Below are 19,258 nucleotides of genomic sequence, written 5' to 3' on the forward strand. Positions count from 1 at the left end.
CACCGGAGGGTTTCCTTGGTGGGTTGTTACGGTTAGAGAACAACTCTACAAGCTCCAATCGAGAGAACACCTTGATAACTTGAGAGCTTGATTAATATGTGACCCTGGACCACAAAACCAGTCATAAGGTTAAATTTTACAAAACTGAGATGTATACATCACATGAAAGCTCAATAAATAAGCTTTCTATTGATGTATGGTTTGTTAGGATAGGACAATATTTGGCCGAGATACAACTATTTGAAAATCTGGAATCTGAGGGTGCAAAAAAATCAAAATACTGAGAAAATCACCTTTAAAGCTGTCCAAATTAAGTTCTTAACAATGCATATTACAAATCAAAAATTACATTTTGATATATTTATAGTAGGAATTTTACAAAAAATCTTCATGGTACATGATCTTTACTTAATATCCTAATGATTTTTGGCATAAAAGAAAAATCAATAATTTTGACCCATACAATGTATTTTTGGCTATTGCTACAAATATACCCCAGCGACTTAAGACTGGTTTTGTGGTCCAGGGTCACATATGATGAAATATCTCAAAGCCTATACATTAAATAAATGAATAATAAAAAAAATCTTGTCATGATTGAAAATGCAAAATATATACAGTGGAGATCAAAATGAAAGAACAACCTATAATTTTTTTTTTTAATTTCAAGGTCACTGCTTAGTCCTATTTGAAGTTATGCTAACAGGAGTAGGCAGTTTTTAAGAATATTTTATGAATTAACTGTATTCTGAAGCACAGTATAAAAAAACCTAAATGAGATACTTGAAAAAGAACTCTAATCAAAATTAGAGAATGATTGTCCATGTAAAATAGAGTAAGGTTGTCCTTAATTGTACTTAATTAGAGCTACTTAACTTCCATTTTCAATTTAAAAAGCAAGGTTTGTCTGTTGAAAGAGAAAGTGAAGTACAGAATGACTCAATGGAAAAAGGTCAAAGATTCAATCTCGTCTAAAAGAGGAAAGAAATTGCTTTAAGAATGTCAATCAGAGCCAGGTTTGAACAAGCTATCCGAGAGCAAATTGTCAAAGTGTCAGCAACATAGGTCTTGAGATGTATCTGACCATTCAATCTCCAGATGTTAGCGAGTTCTTGGACCGTAGAAATAATCATGTTTTCTGCTCAGCTCAAAGAGAGCGCATGTCCGCTGACCTTAAAGGCACCTCACCATATGCTGCATTACAGCGGTGTGATGTCACCTTCAGATGGAGCACATCAAAGCACATCCTTTCAACTCGGGTGAAGCTCTGATGAATTTTGAAGCAGAAAAAACATGGGAAAATATGGCTTCTTACATAAACAGACACTCATCTTAATAGTATGTTTTGGAAATCAAGCTACAAGATGATTTGTCAGACGAGCTACATTATGACATTCAGAACGGAAGAGCACAGCCATCTTCTGCCAGCTTCCAAGTGGCACTGTGGTTGTCACTGGTAGCTGATTTGTCATAACTGCCTGTAGAGCTCAGTAACAGACTTGCGTTAAGGCAATGATCTAAGGAATAGTTCAGAAAAAAAATCTGCTGCATTGAAGGTTCACAGAAGCATTATCCATAATGGAAGACGATTGGAACAACTAGGACTCTAGAAAATGTCTGCCAGCCCCCATCCAAGCTGACAGAGCTTGAGAGGTGAAAAGGTGAGGAAAAGAATGGCAGATAGTTGCCAAATGCAGATGTGCAAAGCTGGTCACATCATACCCAAAAAGACTTGAGGCTGTAAAGGTGCTTCAACTATGTACTGAGTTAAGGGTATGAATACAATGTACTTATTTCAGTGTTTTATTTTTAATAAATTTGTAAAATTTGCAAATCAATTTTTTACAAATTTACACTTGAAGTGTAGTAACATTTAGAAGCAATATGAATGCTCCTGAGCTAAATTTCGAGTGTCCCAGAAAAGAGTATGAATACTTATGCAATGGGATCTTTTCAGTTTTTTATTTTTAATAAATTTGCACAAATGTTAAAAACCTATTTTTTGCTTTGCTATTATGGAGTAGGGAGTGTAGATTGATGTGGGAAAAAAAGTAATTTAAAGTAGTTTAACGTAAGGCAGCAACATAACAAAATGTGAAAAAAATGAAGGGGTATGAATAATTTCGCAAGGCACTGCATCTGGGCTTATGGCTGCATCCTGAACCTTTTTTAAGCCTCACATTGACTATACACTTTGTCAGAAATATTTTAGAACCAGTGTATTGCATCAATCTAAAAACTGCTTTACTTTTAATGTTCAAAATGTTCGAAAACTTGCTTTGCAAGCACTTCAAGCTTGTCATTCTGGATGCGACTTGCATGTAAAATCATATACAGTACTAAAAATCTGATTGAAAACCAACTCTCTATATCTTTTTAATTTTCCAGTCCCAAGCAAACGAGATGCCAGCAGTAGAATAAGACAAGGTAATCTTTAAGGAGAAGTAAACAAGACATCTATAAACGTGTCCCACTATGGCTTTATTAGTACCTGTGAAATACAGGCTCCGCAGAGGCACAAAGCAGAAAGCCATTAAACTGTTCGGGAAGGCCACGAGAGCTCGGCAAAGCCCATATACATAAATCGACACGTGGATAGGACAGCCTACGTCTCGCTTTCTCTCTCAATCTGAGCCATAAAAGCTGATTTTCTCAGACATCCTGCTGGTCCTGAGCCAAGTGGAGGCATAATTGAGTAGACTTTCATTGCATATATATATATATTAGAATGGGATTTCTCTGTGTAGAGTTCACATGATCTACAGCACTCTGTCTTCATTAGATGAAAACAAAAGTGCTAACTCCATGATCTCTGAATCTTAAAGGGATAGTTCGGCCAATAATTACAATATTTACTCATTATCACATAGAGCTGAGGTCAAAAGTTTACATAAATCTTGCAAATTTGCAAAATGTTAATTATTTTTTACCAAAATAAGAGGGATTGTACAAAATGTATGCTATTTTTATTTAGTACTGACCTGAATAGGATATTTTACATAAAAGACATTTACATAAAGTCCACAAGAAAAAATCACAATTGAATTTTTAAAAATGACCCCGTTCAAGAGTTTGATTCATAATACTGTGTTGTTACCTGAATGATCCACAGCTGTGTTTTTTTTAGTGATAGATGTTCATTAGTTCCTTGTTTGTCCTGAACAGTTAAACTGTTCACTGTTCTTCAGAAAAAACCTTCAGTTCCCACAAATTATTTTGTTTTTAAGTATTTTTGTGTATTTGTACCCTTTCCAACAATGACTTTTCACACTGAGGACAACTGAGGGACTCATATGCAACTATTACAGAAGGTTCAAACGCTCACTGATGCAACAGAAGGAAACAATACATTAAGAGCCGGGGGGTGAAAACTTTTGGAATTTGAAGAGCAGGGTAAATTTAACTTATTTTGTCTTCTAGGAAACATGTAAGTATCTTATGTAGATTCTGAAGGGCAGTACTAAATAAGACAAGAAAAATGTACGCATCCATCCTCATTATGTTCAAAAGTTTACACCCCTGGATCTTAATGCATAATTTTTCCTTCTGGAGCATCAATGGGCATTTGAACCTTCTGTAATAGTTGTAATGGTCATTGTTGGAAAGGGTTCAAATATACAAAAATGCTGGAAAACCAAAGAATTTGTGGCATTTTAAGGATTTTTCTGAAGAACAGCAGTTTAACTGTTTTAGGACAAACAAGGGACTCATGAACAACTATCACTAAATACAAAAAAAAAAAAAATAGCTGTGGATCATTCAGGTAACAACACAGTATTAAAAACGTGGTCATCTTTATAAATTCAACTATTTTTAACTTTTGTGGACTATATGTAAACATCTTTTATGTGAAATATCTTATTCAGTACTAAATAAAAAATAACATGCATTTGTATGATCCTTATTTTGGTAAAATAATTAACATTTTGCAGATTCTGCAAGGTGTATGTAAACTTTTGACCTCAACTGTAGTTCCAAACCCATGTGACTTACTTTCTTGTGTAGAATACAAAAGACTGATATTCTTATGCTGCTCTTTTTCGCAATTTCGCAATTCTTATGCTGCTCTTTTTTGCAATAACTACTGTATGAATAGAGGTTACAAGTTTCAAAGAGGATTCAAAAACATCATAAAAGAGACATTTTCTGATGACATTTCAATGTTTTGTGAGGAACAGACCAAAAAGTAATTATTCACTAAAAATCTTGCTGTGTTTATCGCAGAGAACACAATGTCGTTCATTGAATCTGTTCAGTCATTCATTTGATTCATTTTCCAGTTCACGAAACCACCCTGAATCATTTGTTCATAAATTGGATTGATCTGCTTCTTGAAGTCAACTCACTGATTAAATTTTTATTCAGCGAATCCTGTGAAAAGCTCACTTGGGAAGAAACTGTAACTGAATAACATCTTGAATTTCTTCACACAAAGCAATTATACGTTTTTTTAATGTAATACAGAGTTATAGACCATTTGTTATACTATAATGGTGCTTTTGCTTATTGATTCTTGAAAGCTCCAGTCACCATTCATTGTAACTGCATGTTAAAAGAACCATCAATTTATTCTTCATAATTTAATAAATTCTAAAAAAACACCATTTTGGAACATCAAGGTGAGTAAATCAAAACTAATTTTCTTTTTCGGTTGAGCTATTATGTTTATTGATATCATGGAATTTTTGAGAAAATGAGGTGGAATGGGAACCAACAGTTGAGGGATTTTTTTTAATGATCTGAAAAGCAGTTACAGCAGTGCGTTAGCACGCGCCCAATAGTTTGTCTGGCTCATTAAGGAAGTTCAGACAGCTGTAAAACCCACAAAGAAGCTTTACTGGGAACTGTTTGCTATTATCTTTGGACTGTGCATATTTACATAGCCTATCCTGGGAGAATTTGCCCCATCAAATTAGTAACAAATGCGAGGACTTGTACACGACCAGCAAGATAATAAATACTTTCATTTAGAAAGTGTGGAGGACGATGGGCAAAATTGCTCTGGAGGAAAAACAACTCCTCAGCTTCAGAGAGAAGCAATTACTGCTGGGTTGTTGCATGGGGGTCCACCAGTGTTTTTCACAAAGACACTTACTGGCTAATAACAGAAAGTTCGTATCATATTGCTGTAATGGGGAAAACAGTCAAAGTCACAAAACCGAGCTGGGATGAGGTGATGAATCATTCTGGCTTGACAATGCGGGCGGGCATTGATGAAGCAGCTGGCAAAGGCTTCGAGCGTTCGGAGCGTGGGGTTTACGAAGCGAGCTCTGCAGAGGCCCTGACTGCAGGCGGAAAACAGATTGAATTCACAGGCAGATCCGTCTATAACTACCTTTCCAAAAAGCCAGGTGATGGTAAACGAATGGCACAACAGGAGAATACAAACAGTATCTCTAAAGGAAGAAGGAAATGATGAGGGTTTGAAAAGTAGTCTGGTGTGGAGGACATAGACGACAAAAATGATAAGTCAAAAGGGTCCAGTGCAATATGATATATTCTGTAGTTGAAAGGCAGGATCCCATGTTCAATGTCTCAAATCCCCACAATGCGTCGTTCTCCAAAAACCCAGACAATGGCTGCATTGAAAAAAGTTTCAAAACAATGTTTTGTCACATCCACTGTGCCTTCTCAGGCAGTTTACAAAGGTAGCAAGATGTTTTAGTATCAATAACTAAAACTATTAATGAAAGCATCTTAGAAATCTTGCCTTGGCATCTAACTGTAAAAGTTTTGAGATGAAGTACTAAAATCCTCCAGGTCATACAGTTTCTTCAGTTTTCCAGCAACTTTTGCATATTTAAACCCTTTCCAGCAGTGGCTGTATGCTTTTGAGATCCATCTTTCCACACTGAGGACAACTGAGGGACTCAAACACAACTATTAAAAAAGGTTCAAACATTCACTGATGCTCCAGAAGGAGAAACAATGCATTAAGAGCCAGGGGTGAAAACTTTTTGAATTTGAAGATCAAGTTAAATTGTACTTAATTTGTCTCCCGGAAAACATGCAAGTATCTTCTGCTGCTTCCGAAAGGCAGTACTATACGGAAAAAAAATTATATTTCATCAAAATAAGAAAAATTTGGACATCTTCATCCTGTTCAAAAGTTTTCACTCCCCAGCTCTTAATGCATCGTGTTTCCTTCTGGAGCATCAGTGAATGTTCGAACCCTTTTTTAATAGTTGTGTTTGAGTCCCTCAATTGTCCTCAGTGTGAAAAGATGGATCTCAAAATCATACAGTTACTGCTAGAAAGGGCTCAAATATGCAAAAACAGCTGGAAAACTGAATAATCTCCAGGACCTAGAGGATTTTTCTGAAGAACAGTGTTCAGTTTAACTGTTCAGAACAAACAAGGGACTCATAAACAACCATCACAAAAAAAAAAAAAAAAAAAAAAAAAAAAACTGTCGTAGATCATCCAGATAAGCACACACAGTATTAAGAAATATATAAAGTCTATATAAAATAACAATAAAGATGACAAAAGCAGAAAAAATTAAATATAATAGCTAATTTAAAAATAATATCAAAATAACACTGCTAGGAAGACACTGGAACGCTACAATTTCCCTGTGCTCTGCAAATGGTAAAAAAATTACAAATTGCATTTGATTGAGTGGTTATCCCTAAAGCTCCCTGAAATTCATTGTAGATCATTAGACATCTCTGCTCTGGGAGCTCTTCATCTACAAAAACAACACCACAATACACTGAAACTGCCTTCACTTCTGGACGCAGCCACTGTAACCTACAGGCTGTGCCTAGCAATTAAATGTACAATTGCAATAAATGAGAGATAATATATAATTAGGCACTTCTATTCATGCAGAACTTCAAAAATGTAATAAATAAGCACAAACCCTTTGAGTAACAAAGTTTTTCCAGCCCCCTAATAAGCAACAGCTACATTATTCCCACAGTAACCCGGTAATAAGTTACCCAGATGTGTCTCTTTAATGTCTTTGGAACCGAAACAAAGGTTAAATGTCACATATTTATATCGCAGTGATATAGCAAATGAAGGAAGACACAATTGTGAAGAAATGTGTGGCCTGGATAATGCACAGAAAAACGCTGAAGAGGCAATTAAAGCTTCAAAGGGAAAAGTGGGAGATTACAAGGTTATTTAACATTATCTCCCACTGTATAATGTCTTACATTTATACATTTGGCAGATGACTGTATCCAAAGCAACTTCATTCAAGGTTTTTGCTTGCCTTTAGTTTAGTTCACACCCTCATGTCGTTCCAAAGCCTTAAGACATTCATTCTGCTGTCTATGCAAGGTCAGAAAGCTCTCGGATTTCATCAAAAATATCTAGATTTGTGTTCCAATCCAAAGATGAATAAAGGTCTTACAGGTTTGGAACGACATTAGGGTGAGTAATTAATGACAGAATTTTCATTTTTGGGTAAACTATGCCTTTAACATGCACAATTAAATACAATTTACACCTGGACTGAAGGTCAAGGAGCTTAAGTAAACACAGCCTTATTAAAATACAAAGAAAAACTGAGAAAAGAATACGTACAGCTGATGGTGATGCCCAGCTCCACACCTGGCTTCTTTGGTAGCTTCACATGGAAGGTTCCACTGCTTGGAATAACTGATTCTAAAATACAAAAAGGTGAATTTTTAGATGCAAGTCTATCCATATGATCATTCTGAGTTTTAATATATGTGGATTTATAGATCATTTTGAAAGCAGAAAGTGGAGATTCAGGAATGTCCATAGAATGCAAAATGAGATGTTTAGCAGAATGTCTAAGCTGTTATTTCCATACAATGAACTTGTGAGGACCATGGTTTGCATTGCATGGAAGAGTAGCTTTTACCTCATTTGTTTTACATGCAAGAAAGAAAGCAAAGTAAATGGCAGCAGAACATTCATTTTTTGGGTGAACCGTCTCTTTAAAGGGACTTAGAGACAGCTGTTAAAAATTCAGTCTTTCACAGGCAGAGATGTAGACAATCTCTCTGACAGAAGCCCAGAAAGCTTAGTCTGGGAGAGAGAGGAGAAAAAAAATCTCCATAAAATATGTCCTTCTCCTCTGGGCAGTGAGTCAGACTTAAGAAAGAATGACAGAAGTGTCAGACCCCTCAAAGAAAGAAAACGTACTGCTCTCTAGTGACCCGCCATTACACATAACGACCTCTGCCCATTTCATCCAAATCAACAAAAGTGTTTTTAAAGCAACCACTTGGCCTCAACGATAAAGAATATTTAAACACGGTAAAGTGTTCTCCTTCCAGCGCATCCTTTCAAAAGCAAATGCTGTTGCTCAGTGATAAAACATTTACATTTTATTGGGTTGCACAGAAAATTGACATTCTGTGTGTTGCAGAATGGAAATAAGCAGGTCTTGCAAATTATGGTACGCTCATGTCATGCCAAAATTGACAAATATAATTCCCAAATTTAATTAACAAGTTTGTTAGGGTTTGCATAACTTATATCAACATTCAAAAGTTTGGGGTTGATAAGATGTTTTAATGTTTTTGAAAGAAGTCTTTTGAAAGAATGCTTTTTGATAATCGATTAATAGAATGATTAATCGATTAATTGACTAATCAACGATTATGCAGCTCTACTCAACTGCATTTATTTGACCAAAACACAGTAAAAAATGTGATATTGTAAAACATTATTACAACTCAAAATAATGTTTTTCTATTTCAAAATATATATTTGTCAACAATTTTTTATTGTTGATATTGCCGACTAATTATTTTAGCCTGTACTCTAACGATTATTGGAATGATTAATCGACTACTCTGTGATTATGCAGCCCTACTCAGCTGCACTTATTTGACCAAAACAGTAAAAAGTGTAATATTGTAAAATATTACAATTCAAAATAACTTTTTCTATTTAAATATAAAAAACATTTGTCGACAATTTTTTTGTTGTCGATATTGTTGACTAATTGTTTTAGCCCTACTTTAACAATTATTAGAACGATTAATCAACTACTCGATGATTATGCAGCCTTACTCAGCTGCATTTATTTAACCAAAACACAGCAAAAACTGTAATATTGTAAAATATTATTACAATTCAAAATGTTTTTCTATTTAAATATATTATGTCGATATTGTCAACTAATTGTTTTAGCCCTTCTCTAACGATTTTTAGAACGATTAATCAACGATTATGCAGCCCTACTCAGCTGCATTTATTTGACCAAAACACAGTAAAAATGTAATATTGTAAACTATTATTACAATTCAAAATGTTTCTCTATTTAAATATATAAAATATTTGTCTACAACTTTTTGTTGTCAACATTTGTTGACTAATCGATTCAGCCCTACTCAGATGCATTTCTTTGACCAAAACACAGTAAAAACTGTAATATTGTAAAATATTATTACAATTCAAAATAACGTTTTTCTATTTGAATATATAAAATATTTGTCAACATTGTCGACTAATCGTTTCAGCCCTACTCAGCTCCATTTATTTGACCAAAACACAGTAAAAATTGTAATAATGTTTTTCTATTTAAATATTTGTCAACTAATTGTTTTAGCCTTACTCTAGCGTTTATTAGAACGATTAATCGGCGATTATGCAGCCCTACTCAGCTGCATTTATTTGACCAAAACACAGTAAAAAAAGTATATTGTAAAATATTATTAGAATTCAAAATAATATTTTCTATTTAAATATATGAAACATTTGTCAACAATTTTTTTGCTGTCGATATTGTCGATTAATTGTTTTAGCCCTACTCTAACGATTATTAGAACGATTAATCGACTACTTGATGATTATGCAGCCTTACTCAGCTGCATTTATTTAACCAAAACACAGTAAAAACTGTAATATTGTAAAATATTATTACAATTCAAAATGTTTTTCTATTTAAATATATTAAATATGTCGATATTGTCAACTAATTGTTTTAGCCCTTCTCTAATGATTTTTAGAACGATTAATTGACGATTATTCAGCTCTACTCAGCTGCATTCATTTGACCAAAACACAGTAAAAAATGTAATGTTGTAAAATATTACTACAATTTTAAATGTTTTTCTATTTAAATATAATAAATATTTGTCAACATTGTCAAGTAATTGTTTTAGCCCTACTGCAATAATTTTTAGAATGATTAATCGACGATTATGCAGCTCTACTCAGCTGCATTTATTTGACCAAAACACAGTAAAAACTGTAATATTGTAAACTATTTTTACAATTCAAAATGTTTTTCTATTTAAATATATTAAATATTTGTCTACAATTTTTTGTCAACATTTGTCGACTAATCGTTTCAGCCCTACTCAGATGCATTTCTTTGACCAAAACACAGTAAAAACTGTAATATTGCAAACTATAATTACAAGTCTAAATAATGTTTTTCTATTTAAATAGATTACATATTTGTTGACAATTGTTTTGTTGTTGACATTGTCGACTAATCGTTTCACCTCTACTCAGCTGTACTTATTTGACCAAAACACAGTAAAAACTGTAATATTGTAAACTATTATAACAATTTAAAATTATATTTTTCTATTTGAATGTATTCTAAAGTCCTGTGATGGCAAAGCTAAATTTCAGCATCATTACTTCAGTTTTTAGTGTCACATGATCCTTCAGAAATCATTCTAATATGCTTAATTTGGTGCTCAAGAATAAATTATGAATAGTAAGTTCAAAAAGAACAGTATTTATGTCAAATAGATTTTTTTTTCATCGCTTAATGGACAGAAGGCGTGTGCCGTCTGTGTGCTAGTGCCGGAAGGCTGTGACTACCCTTGAAGTCATCAGAAACACAGTTTAAAAGATTCCTGATAAGCTAAATAAAAGAAACTAATTAAATATCAAACCAAATTAAACAAGACAAAACACTAGGATGACAAGCTAATTACAGCGTGTCTCAAGGACTACAGACGTTCGACGCGGCCCGGACTGTGATTACACTGCCAAAGCACAGCACGAGATGGAAAAATAAGAGAGAATGTGTGGTGTGGATTTTCAGATGAAAGTATATAAACAGTATTTTTCATGTGGATGTCTGTCCGGAAATAGCACTTATTAAATCACGGGTCACTTGTCTTGCAGTACTAATCATTTCTGTGCATCAAACAGATGCCAGATGGTTCAGTATTATGGCATAACTTTTAAAAAGAAAGAAAGACAAAAAAAAAAAAAACTCTAGGACAAGCACGGGATGTGGCCAGATGGATCTTTCATCCCCAAACAAGTTTGGAATTGATGAATCGGTACATGTCCCCACCTGCTACGTCAAACTCAATCTCCAGTGTGACTTTGCTGGTGATGCTGGAGTCCCTCAGCAGCTGATTGGTCTCCTCCAGCGTGCTGTCCTCAGTGGGGATGCCGTTTATTGACAGGATGCGGTCGCCAATCTGCAGGATGCCGCACCTGTGCACAGAGAGCAGATTTAGCACACCATTCCTCTTACACTGGCCAATAGACTAGCTGTGCTGAATGCATAAAATAAAAATAATGGACTGGTGTAGAGGGAAACAAAAAGAGGTGGTGGGACTCAGGAAATGTCTCGCACTGACCAGCCAACCACTTATATTATGCCAGCTGGCGCAGTTAAATAGACATTAGTGAGTGGATGGTGACGCTTTAGCCAAAAATACAAATGTCCTCTTAGCTCAAGGTCAGAGTAAAAGCACTTTTTAATAGCTGAGGGAACAAAAACTCTTTATTGAATTCCAAAATGGCTTATGAGCCAAACAGAAGCAATATTGCTCTTGCTTTCACCGCTGAAAACACCAGCAAAGCTGGTCAACATAAAGCATACAGTATGCTGTGTTTTGGATGCTGGGATCCAGCGTGGGCTGCTAGCATCACCACCAACAAAAACGTAAAGCATTAAAACATATCTTATTGTGATTAGCCTCAAAAACCAATGGCATTTGGTGATTTTAGAGCTATGCTGGAGGAAGAGATTTACTGAGAATAATGCATTTTTGTTACTTGTTCTGTTTAGAGCTTCACAGCCCCAGCAAAAATATAGAAACAGGTTCGGATGAAACCATGCATACTATTCTGAGATGATATGGTGTATGTGTTTTCATCTGGAATATGTAATATTTAGAGTGTTTGTTCATTTATAGTGCATTTTTAAAATCTCTAAATCATGTTGAGCAACTTAAAAAATAAGGGGAAAATTCTTTAATGAACTATTTATTATTATTTATATGTATTTAACATGTTTATACAATTCTTCTTCTCCTATAGTAGAGAATGAAAGTAAAAGTGGAATTGTTCCTGAGGGTATCTAGAGCGCATTATCTGATGTGATACTGTGGCTGACGGCTACATGGTTACAATTTTATCTCTAATACTATTGATCTTGGAAGTAAAGTAGTTCATAAAGTCATTACTATTGTGCTGTTGGGAAATGTCAATGACTGTTGATGCTTGATTTTTCGTTCATTTAGTCACTGTATTAAATAAATACCTGGGGTTGTGTTTGTTTTCTTCTAAAAGAGACGAGTAGTAGTCAGATCTAGCAGTTTTTAAGGCTTTTCTGTTGGATAGGGTACTTTCCTGCCATGCAATACGAAATACCTCTAGTTTTGTTATCCTCCAGCTTCGCTCCATTTTCCAGAATGCTCTCTTTAAGGCGCAAGTGTGCTCATTATACCTCGTTAAATTAATTAAATAAATCTTATTCACTGAACTATTTTATTTTATTTATTTTTGAAATGATAGCAGTATTCATCTGGGGAAAAAAAAAAAAAAAAAAAACTAAATCAACATATTAATAAAAATATTTGTTTATTATATAAAATACCAAAATATCGTATGTAAAATATGAGGGGGGAAAAAATTTAATTAAAAAATTAAACCACCAAAATACAATAACTCATATGACCTAATTTATAGTGGTAAACTACAGAATATTACTAAATATATTTTGGAAATTAAGCAAATTCACACTATTCACTGAACTATTATTTTATTTTTGCAATAAAAACAGTATTCATCTGGCAAAAAAATCTAAACATTATTAAAAATATTATATTTTATTACACAAAATACCAAAATACCATACGTAAAATATTAAAATATTAAAATTAAAACCACTAAAATACCATAACTCGTATAACCGACTTAAATCATAGTGGTAAACTACAGCATTTGACCAAATATGTTTTGTAAATTGAATAGATAAACATTATTCACTGAACTATTTTATTTTAGCAATAAAAACTGTATTCATCTAGCAAAAAAAATAATCTAAACATTATTAAAAATATAATATTTTTTATTATATAAAATACCAAAATACCATACATAAAATATTTAAAAACTCAACTATTTTATTAGCAAGAAAAAAAAATCATTATTATGAAAAAATACAAAACAAACAAAACAAAAAAATTATATATATAATATATAATATATATATATATATATATATATATATATATATATATATATAAAACAACAACTACAAAATACTATAGCTCTTATAACCTATGACCTAATCCATAGTGGTAAACTACAGCATTTGACAAAATATATTTTGTAAATGAAATAAATAAACATTATTCAAAATTGTATATCACTGTGAAATAAAAAGTTGTACAACAGATCAATTTACAATAAAAAAGTATATAAACTATAACTGAACTAATCCACAGTAATGAACTTTCAGAGCATTTAACTAACATAATATAGCATAATATTTTGTATATTGCTGCAAAAAAGTAAAACACCACTCAGTTGTCTCCAACAATAGCTCAAATTAATTTTTGGGAATCATTACAATGATGCATAAAGCACAAATTGATTCAATAAGCAGATTGCACAGTATGCTGTAAAGTAAATAAACAGCAATGTAGTGCACCCACCACTATTTCTTGCCAAATTAGTTTTTTTTTTTTTTTTAAAGCTACATTATTTTATAAAAGTAAAATTGTCTTGCCAGTACTGAAAAATGTAGTGAAGTTGGCAGCATCACTATCTTGTTCTCCAACTCCAGTCAGTCTTCATCAAATCACCAGCATTTGAAGGTTTATGTCCGTCACTGCAATTACAACTTCAGCTGGCAGGGACTCATCCCTGTTGCTTAGGTCAGTAATTACAGTGAAGTTAGGATGTAAATCCACCTCAGTCGACGAGTAAGTTCATCTGGATGCCAGCTGAGGCTCTGCCGCTCAGGTAATTATAGTTAAGTGCTTTGCTCTATCACGTAACGCCGTAGTCAATCACAGCCCAAGCAGACTGGAAATCAGATCGTCACGGCCAGGCAGTTATATATCATGTGCCATCATCGCATTATATCATGGATGAAGTTGTGGCTCTGCGGAGGACAAGTTCTAAGCGACGCGAATGGCGCAGTGATGTAATAACTGTGGGCTTTGGGATGTGTTCAGATAATCAAAATTAGATTCGAGATTAAATATTCAAGCTTCCCAAAGGGAAGTTCACACTTCTGTGATAACGCAAACAATTAAGCCGCGCCAAGCTCTCCGATCTGAGGAAGGGTATCTGGAATATTAAAACCCAGAGTTTTAACTAGGTCAAATGAGGCACTGGAGAAGCACTGGAGATTAATAAAAATCGTGTTTGGTGATCTTACCGCTCCGCCGGGCTGTCGGGGTCTATGTACGCGATGAGTGGAGGAGAGGACAGGGTTTCCGTGGCAAAGACTCCTCCCTGAAGCTGGATCCCAAAGCCCATGATAGAGTCGCTGATGAGGGTCACCTCTGTTGTTTCTGTGTGGACCACCTGACCGGCCAGTCCTACGGTACTGGAAGCCAGAGACACTAGAGAAATGGAAAAAACAAAACAAAACAAAAAAACAGAGGACAACATGGTCACAAACAGTGCAAAAAGAAACATTTTTACTATATGGAAAAGAGAAGCTTTAACATTCTCCTTTGGCCATCAACATAAGAACAAAAAAAGTCCAACAGGTTTGATCAACCACTTTCTAGTGAGCAATCCTTTTAAATGTTTCAAACAGCTGTTCTGTATGCATCGCAGAGCAACTTTTCACAGACTAAAAGGTTGTCAGCCATGTGAGTCTTTGCAGTGACTGAGCTGGATTTGTGCCCTCACTGCAGATAAGAATTCAATATGTGCGCTAGTATCTTTGAGCCAACTAGGTACGCCTAGAAATAAGAAAAGACACTTTGATATAGAGCTAGTGTATTATATCGCAGATCAGACCACAGGGATTTGGAGAAAATTCTGTCTGTAGATGGTACGAATTATGAGGTTGTTAGAACTTCCTTATCTCACGGTTCTGAGTCTAAAATGACTATATTATATAGTTTTGTTATTATAAGAAAAAAAATGTGATGGCAATTTTAATACCACCACCAAAACCTGCACCAGAATTATTTCTGACTGCTTCCACTGTGATTTTTATATTTCCATTTTTAATTTTAATTTAAGTTTTAGTAATTTTATGTCATGTTTTTTGTTGTCATTTTCTTAGTATATATAATTGCACATATATATATAATATACAGTATATTACTACCAAAACAACTGTAATTAAGGTAATGACATGTACTATAGGAATAAATACAAGATGGAAGGAAAAAATATATTTTTAGTGCTTTCTCTCACAATTATATTGTTGGGTAAATTATACTGTATATCAATTGTGGGCATTAATTGAGCCGCTATTAATTTGTGGGGCATTGAAATCGCCTTAGAATGTGTGCTCGCGTTGTACTTTCACATTTGAGATTCGTGATAATGCTACTCTGTTTATAAAGTGTTTTCACAATGTTTCATCAATCGGCCATACTGTTTAATGACATAAACAATGCCACTGAAACGAACAGAACTGTTGATTATTGCTGCTGAAAATGGTCAATTATCGTCATGTTTTGGGCTGGACTAATCGGTCAGACCAGATAAACATTTGGAGTACTATAGACTGCCAAAAGTTATAACAAATCAAGAAGAAGAGTGCAAAAAACTGAGAAACAGAAAGCATTTGTGGTTGGCCAAACTGAACCAGGATTTCCAAGGTAAGAATCTAGACAACATGTGTGTTTGTCCTTGTCATTACTGGTCAGGTAGGTGAAATATTAGGCTAATATCTTAATTAATACTGCTTGTACATATCTTTACCACCTATTAACTTTAGTTTGACAAGATATTGCTCCCTTTCCTGCTTACTCTAGTCCTTCTCTGTAGGATTTAGCAGCTTCCATAGGTTTTTTTCCGGTGGTTTAGACAGCATTAATTAGCAGAACATATTCTGTAATACATTAATCGTGCAATAAATATTGTTGTTTACATACAAGTATTTCCAATATGGCCACGCATCTACTACGAAGTGGCAGTGCTTACCACATATTTTACAAGATTAGATGTTTTCGGTAGCAATCATCAGCAAAATATGCAAGTTTCGTTCGGTTCAGTGGCACTGTTTACATTTAGCGCAGCCAATATGGGCAATTGATGATGTGTCAAGAAAACACTCTACAGTCGTGGCCAAAAGTTTTGAGAATTACATAATTATTGGAAATTGGAAAAGTTGCTGCTTAAGTTTTTATAATAGCAATTTGCATATACTCCAGAATGTTATGAAGAGTGATCAGATGAATTGCATAGTCCTTCTTTGCCATGAAAATGAACTTAATCCCGAAAAAACTTTCCACTGCATTTCATTGCTGTCATTAAAGGACCTGCTGAGATCATTTCAGTAATCGTCTTGTGAGAATGAGAATGTTGACGAGCACAAGGCTGGAGATCATTATGTCAGGCTGATTGGGTTAGAATGGCAGACTTGACATGTTAAAAGGAGGGTGATGCTTGAAATCATTGTTCTTCCATTGTTAACCATGGTGACCTGCAAAGAAACGTGTGCAGCCATCATTGCGTTGCATAAAAATGGCTTCACAGGCAAGGATATTGTGGCTACTAAGATTGCACCTAAATCAACAATTTATAGGATCATCAAGAACTTCAAGGAATAAGGTTCAATTCTTGTTAAGAAGGCTTCAGGGCGTCCAAGAAAGTCCAGTAAGCGCCAGGATCGTCTCCTAAAGAGGATTCAGCTGCGGGATCGGAGTGCCACCAGTGCAGAGCTTGCTCAGGAATGGCAGCAGGCAGGTGTGAGCGCATCTGCACGCACAGTGAGGCCAAGACTTTTGGAAGATGGCCTGGTGTCAAGAAGGGCAGCAAAGAAGCCACTTCTCTCCAAAAAAACCATCAGGGACAGATTGATCTTCTGCAAAAAGTATAGCGAATGGACTGCTGAGGACTGGGGCAAAGTCATATTCTCCGATGAAGCCTCTTTCCGATTGTTTGGGGCATCTGGAAAAAGGCTTGTCCGGAGAAGAAAAGGTGAGCGCTACCATCAGTCCTGTGTCATGCCAACAGTAAAGCATCCTGAGACCATTCATGTGTGGGGTTGCTTCTCATCCAAGGGAGTGGGCTCACTCACAATTTTGCCCAAAAACACAGCCATGAATAAAAACACCCTCCAACAGCAACTTCTTCCAACAATCCAACAAGAGTTTGTTGAAGAACAATGCATTTTCCAGCATGATGGAGCACTGTGCCATAAGGCAAAAGTGATAACTAAGTGGCTCGGGGACCAAAACGTTGAAATTTTGGGTCCATGGCCTGGAAACTCCCCAGATCTTAATCCCATTGAGAACTTCTGGTCGATCCTCAAGAGGCGGGTGGACAAACAAAAACCCACTAATTCTGAGAAACTCCAAGAAGTGATTATGAAAGAATGGGTTGCTATCAGTCAGGATTTGGCACAGAAGTTGATTGAGAGCATGCCCAGTCGAATTGCAGAGGTCCTGAAAAAGAAGGACCAACACTGCAAATACTGACTCTTTGCATAAATGTCATGTGATTGTCGATAAAAGCCTTCGAAACATATGAAGTGCTTGTAATTATATTTCAGAACATCACAGAAACAACTAAAACAAAGATCTAAAAGCAGTTTAGCAGCAAACTTTGTGAAAACTAATATTTGTTTCATTCTCAAAACTTTTGGCCACGACTGTAGATGCAGGGCATTGAAATGGCTTTTGAATGCGAGCTTGCAATTTACTTTTACTTTCGAGATTCACGATCAAGATATTTACAAGATTAGATGTTTGTCAGTGGTGCTCAGGATCTGCAAATCATTCGCCATTGTCCTAGCAGTCACTGCTACGGCTACTGCTAGCAAGTAGCTAACCATGTCCCTGTAGTGGTTCTGTAGAATGTGTTATTCATTTTCCGTGCCTTTCCGAATATGGATTCACCATAGAGGGTTTGCACTTGTGTTACAATTCGGTCCGTTACCCGGATGCACAGCCATATTGGCGATACTCTGATGTAAACAACAGCGTAGATTGCATGTTTAATGTACTACTGAATATGTTGTTCTGCTAATTAATGCTATCTAAACCACAGAAAAATGCGTGGAAGCTCCTAAATCACATAAAAAATAACTTAGTAAGCAGGAAAGGGTGCAATATTTTGACAAACTAAAGTTATTAAGTGGTAATAAGTACGAGCAGTACTAGTTCAGTTTGGCCAACCAAAAACGCCTTTTATTCCTCAGACAGTTTTTGCACTCCTCTCCTTGATTTGTTATAACATTTGGCAGTCTATATCACTTCAAATGTTTTTCCCCAATTAGTACAGCCCAAAACATGACAACAATTGACCATTTTTAGCAGCAATAATCAGCAAAATATGCAAGTTTTGTTCGGTTCAGTCGCATTGTTTATATTCAGTGCCGCCAATATGGCTGACTGATGGCGTATTGTGAAAACACTCTATTCGGGCACAATTAGCAAAACCGATTTTTAGGTTTAAGCACGATGATAACAAAACTGAACATGAACAAATAAATACCCAACAAGCTATATTGTCATAACGATAAACTAAAAAACCTTTATAAGTTCTCCTTTCTATGTCTGTTAGAAACAAAAACAAGCCTGTGAAAAAGATAAACCCTGTTGTTTTCACTGCGCTGATTGAGAGCGTTTAAACCAGCTTACAGAAAAGCAGACAGGCGCATAAGCATAACCAATGTGATTTATACACAGCGCTGCACCCCATTTACAATTGTCTATATCAATAAAGTCTCATGGGATACATCTCAATTGCAAAGCCACACATTGAAACCCGGGCTGCAAAAAGACTCAATTTTGCCCTTGCCTTCTGACGACCACTTCTAGAGATGTTTGTCCGCGCTGTGTGCTTTCAAAAAGGCAAGGGAAAATGCGCTCTGACACACGAGCGCCCGTCACACCCTTGACTGACCAAGCTTAAACCGTCA

At 35.2% G+C, this 19,258-nt stretch overlaps 1 protein-coding gene across 13 annotated transcripts in view; it reads right to left on the reverse strand.

Moving 5' to 3' along the window:
- The window catches only part of LOC141333649 (glutamate receptor-interacting protein 1-like), a 331,685-nt gene that overhangs the window by 34,588 nt on the left and 277,839 nt on the right, over nt 1-19,258 (reverse strand). For all 13 annotated transcript variants that reach the window (XM_073838710.1, XM_073838715.1, XM_073838707.1 and 10 more), the window contains 3 exons: nt 14,582-14,768; nt 11,252-11,397; nt 7,537-7,617 (listed from right to left, as the gene is read on the reverse strand). In XM_073838710.1, coding sequence (XP_073694811.1) covers nt 7,537-7,617; nt 11,252-11,397; nt 14,582-14,768 — 414 coding nt within the window. The remainder of the gene's footprint in view (nt 1-7,536; nt 7,618-11,251; nt 11,398-14,581; nt 14,769-19,258) is intronic.

The sequence above is a fragment of the Garra rufa genome, chromosome 4 (genome assembly GCF_049309525.1).
Source record: "Garra rufa chromosome 4, GarRuf1.0, whole genome shotgun sequence".
NCBI lineage: Eukaryota > Metazoa > Chordata > Actinopteri > Cypriniformes > Cyprinidae > Garra > Garra rufa.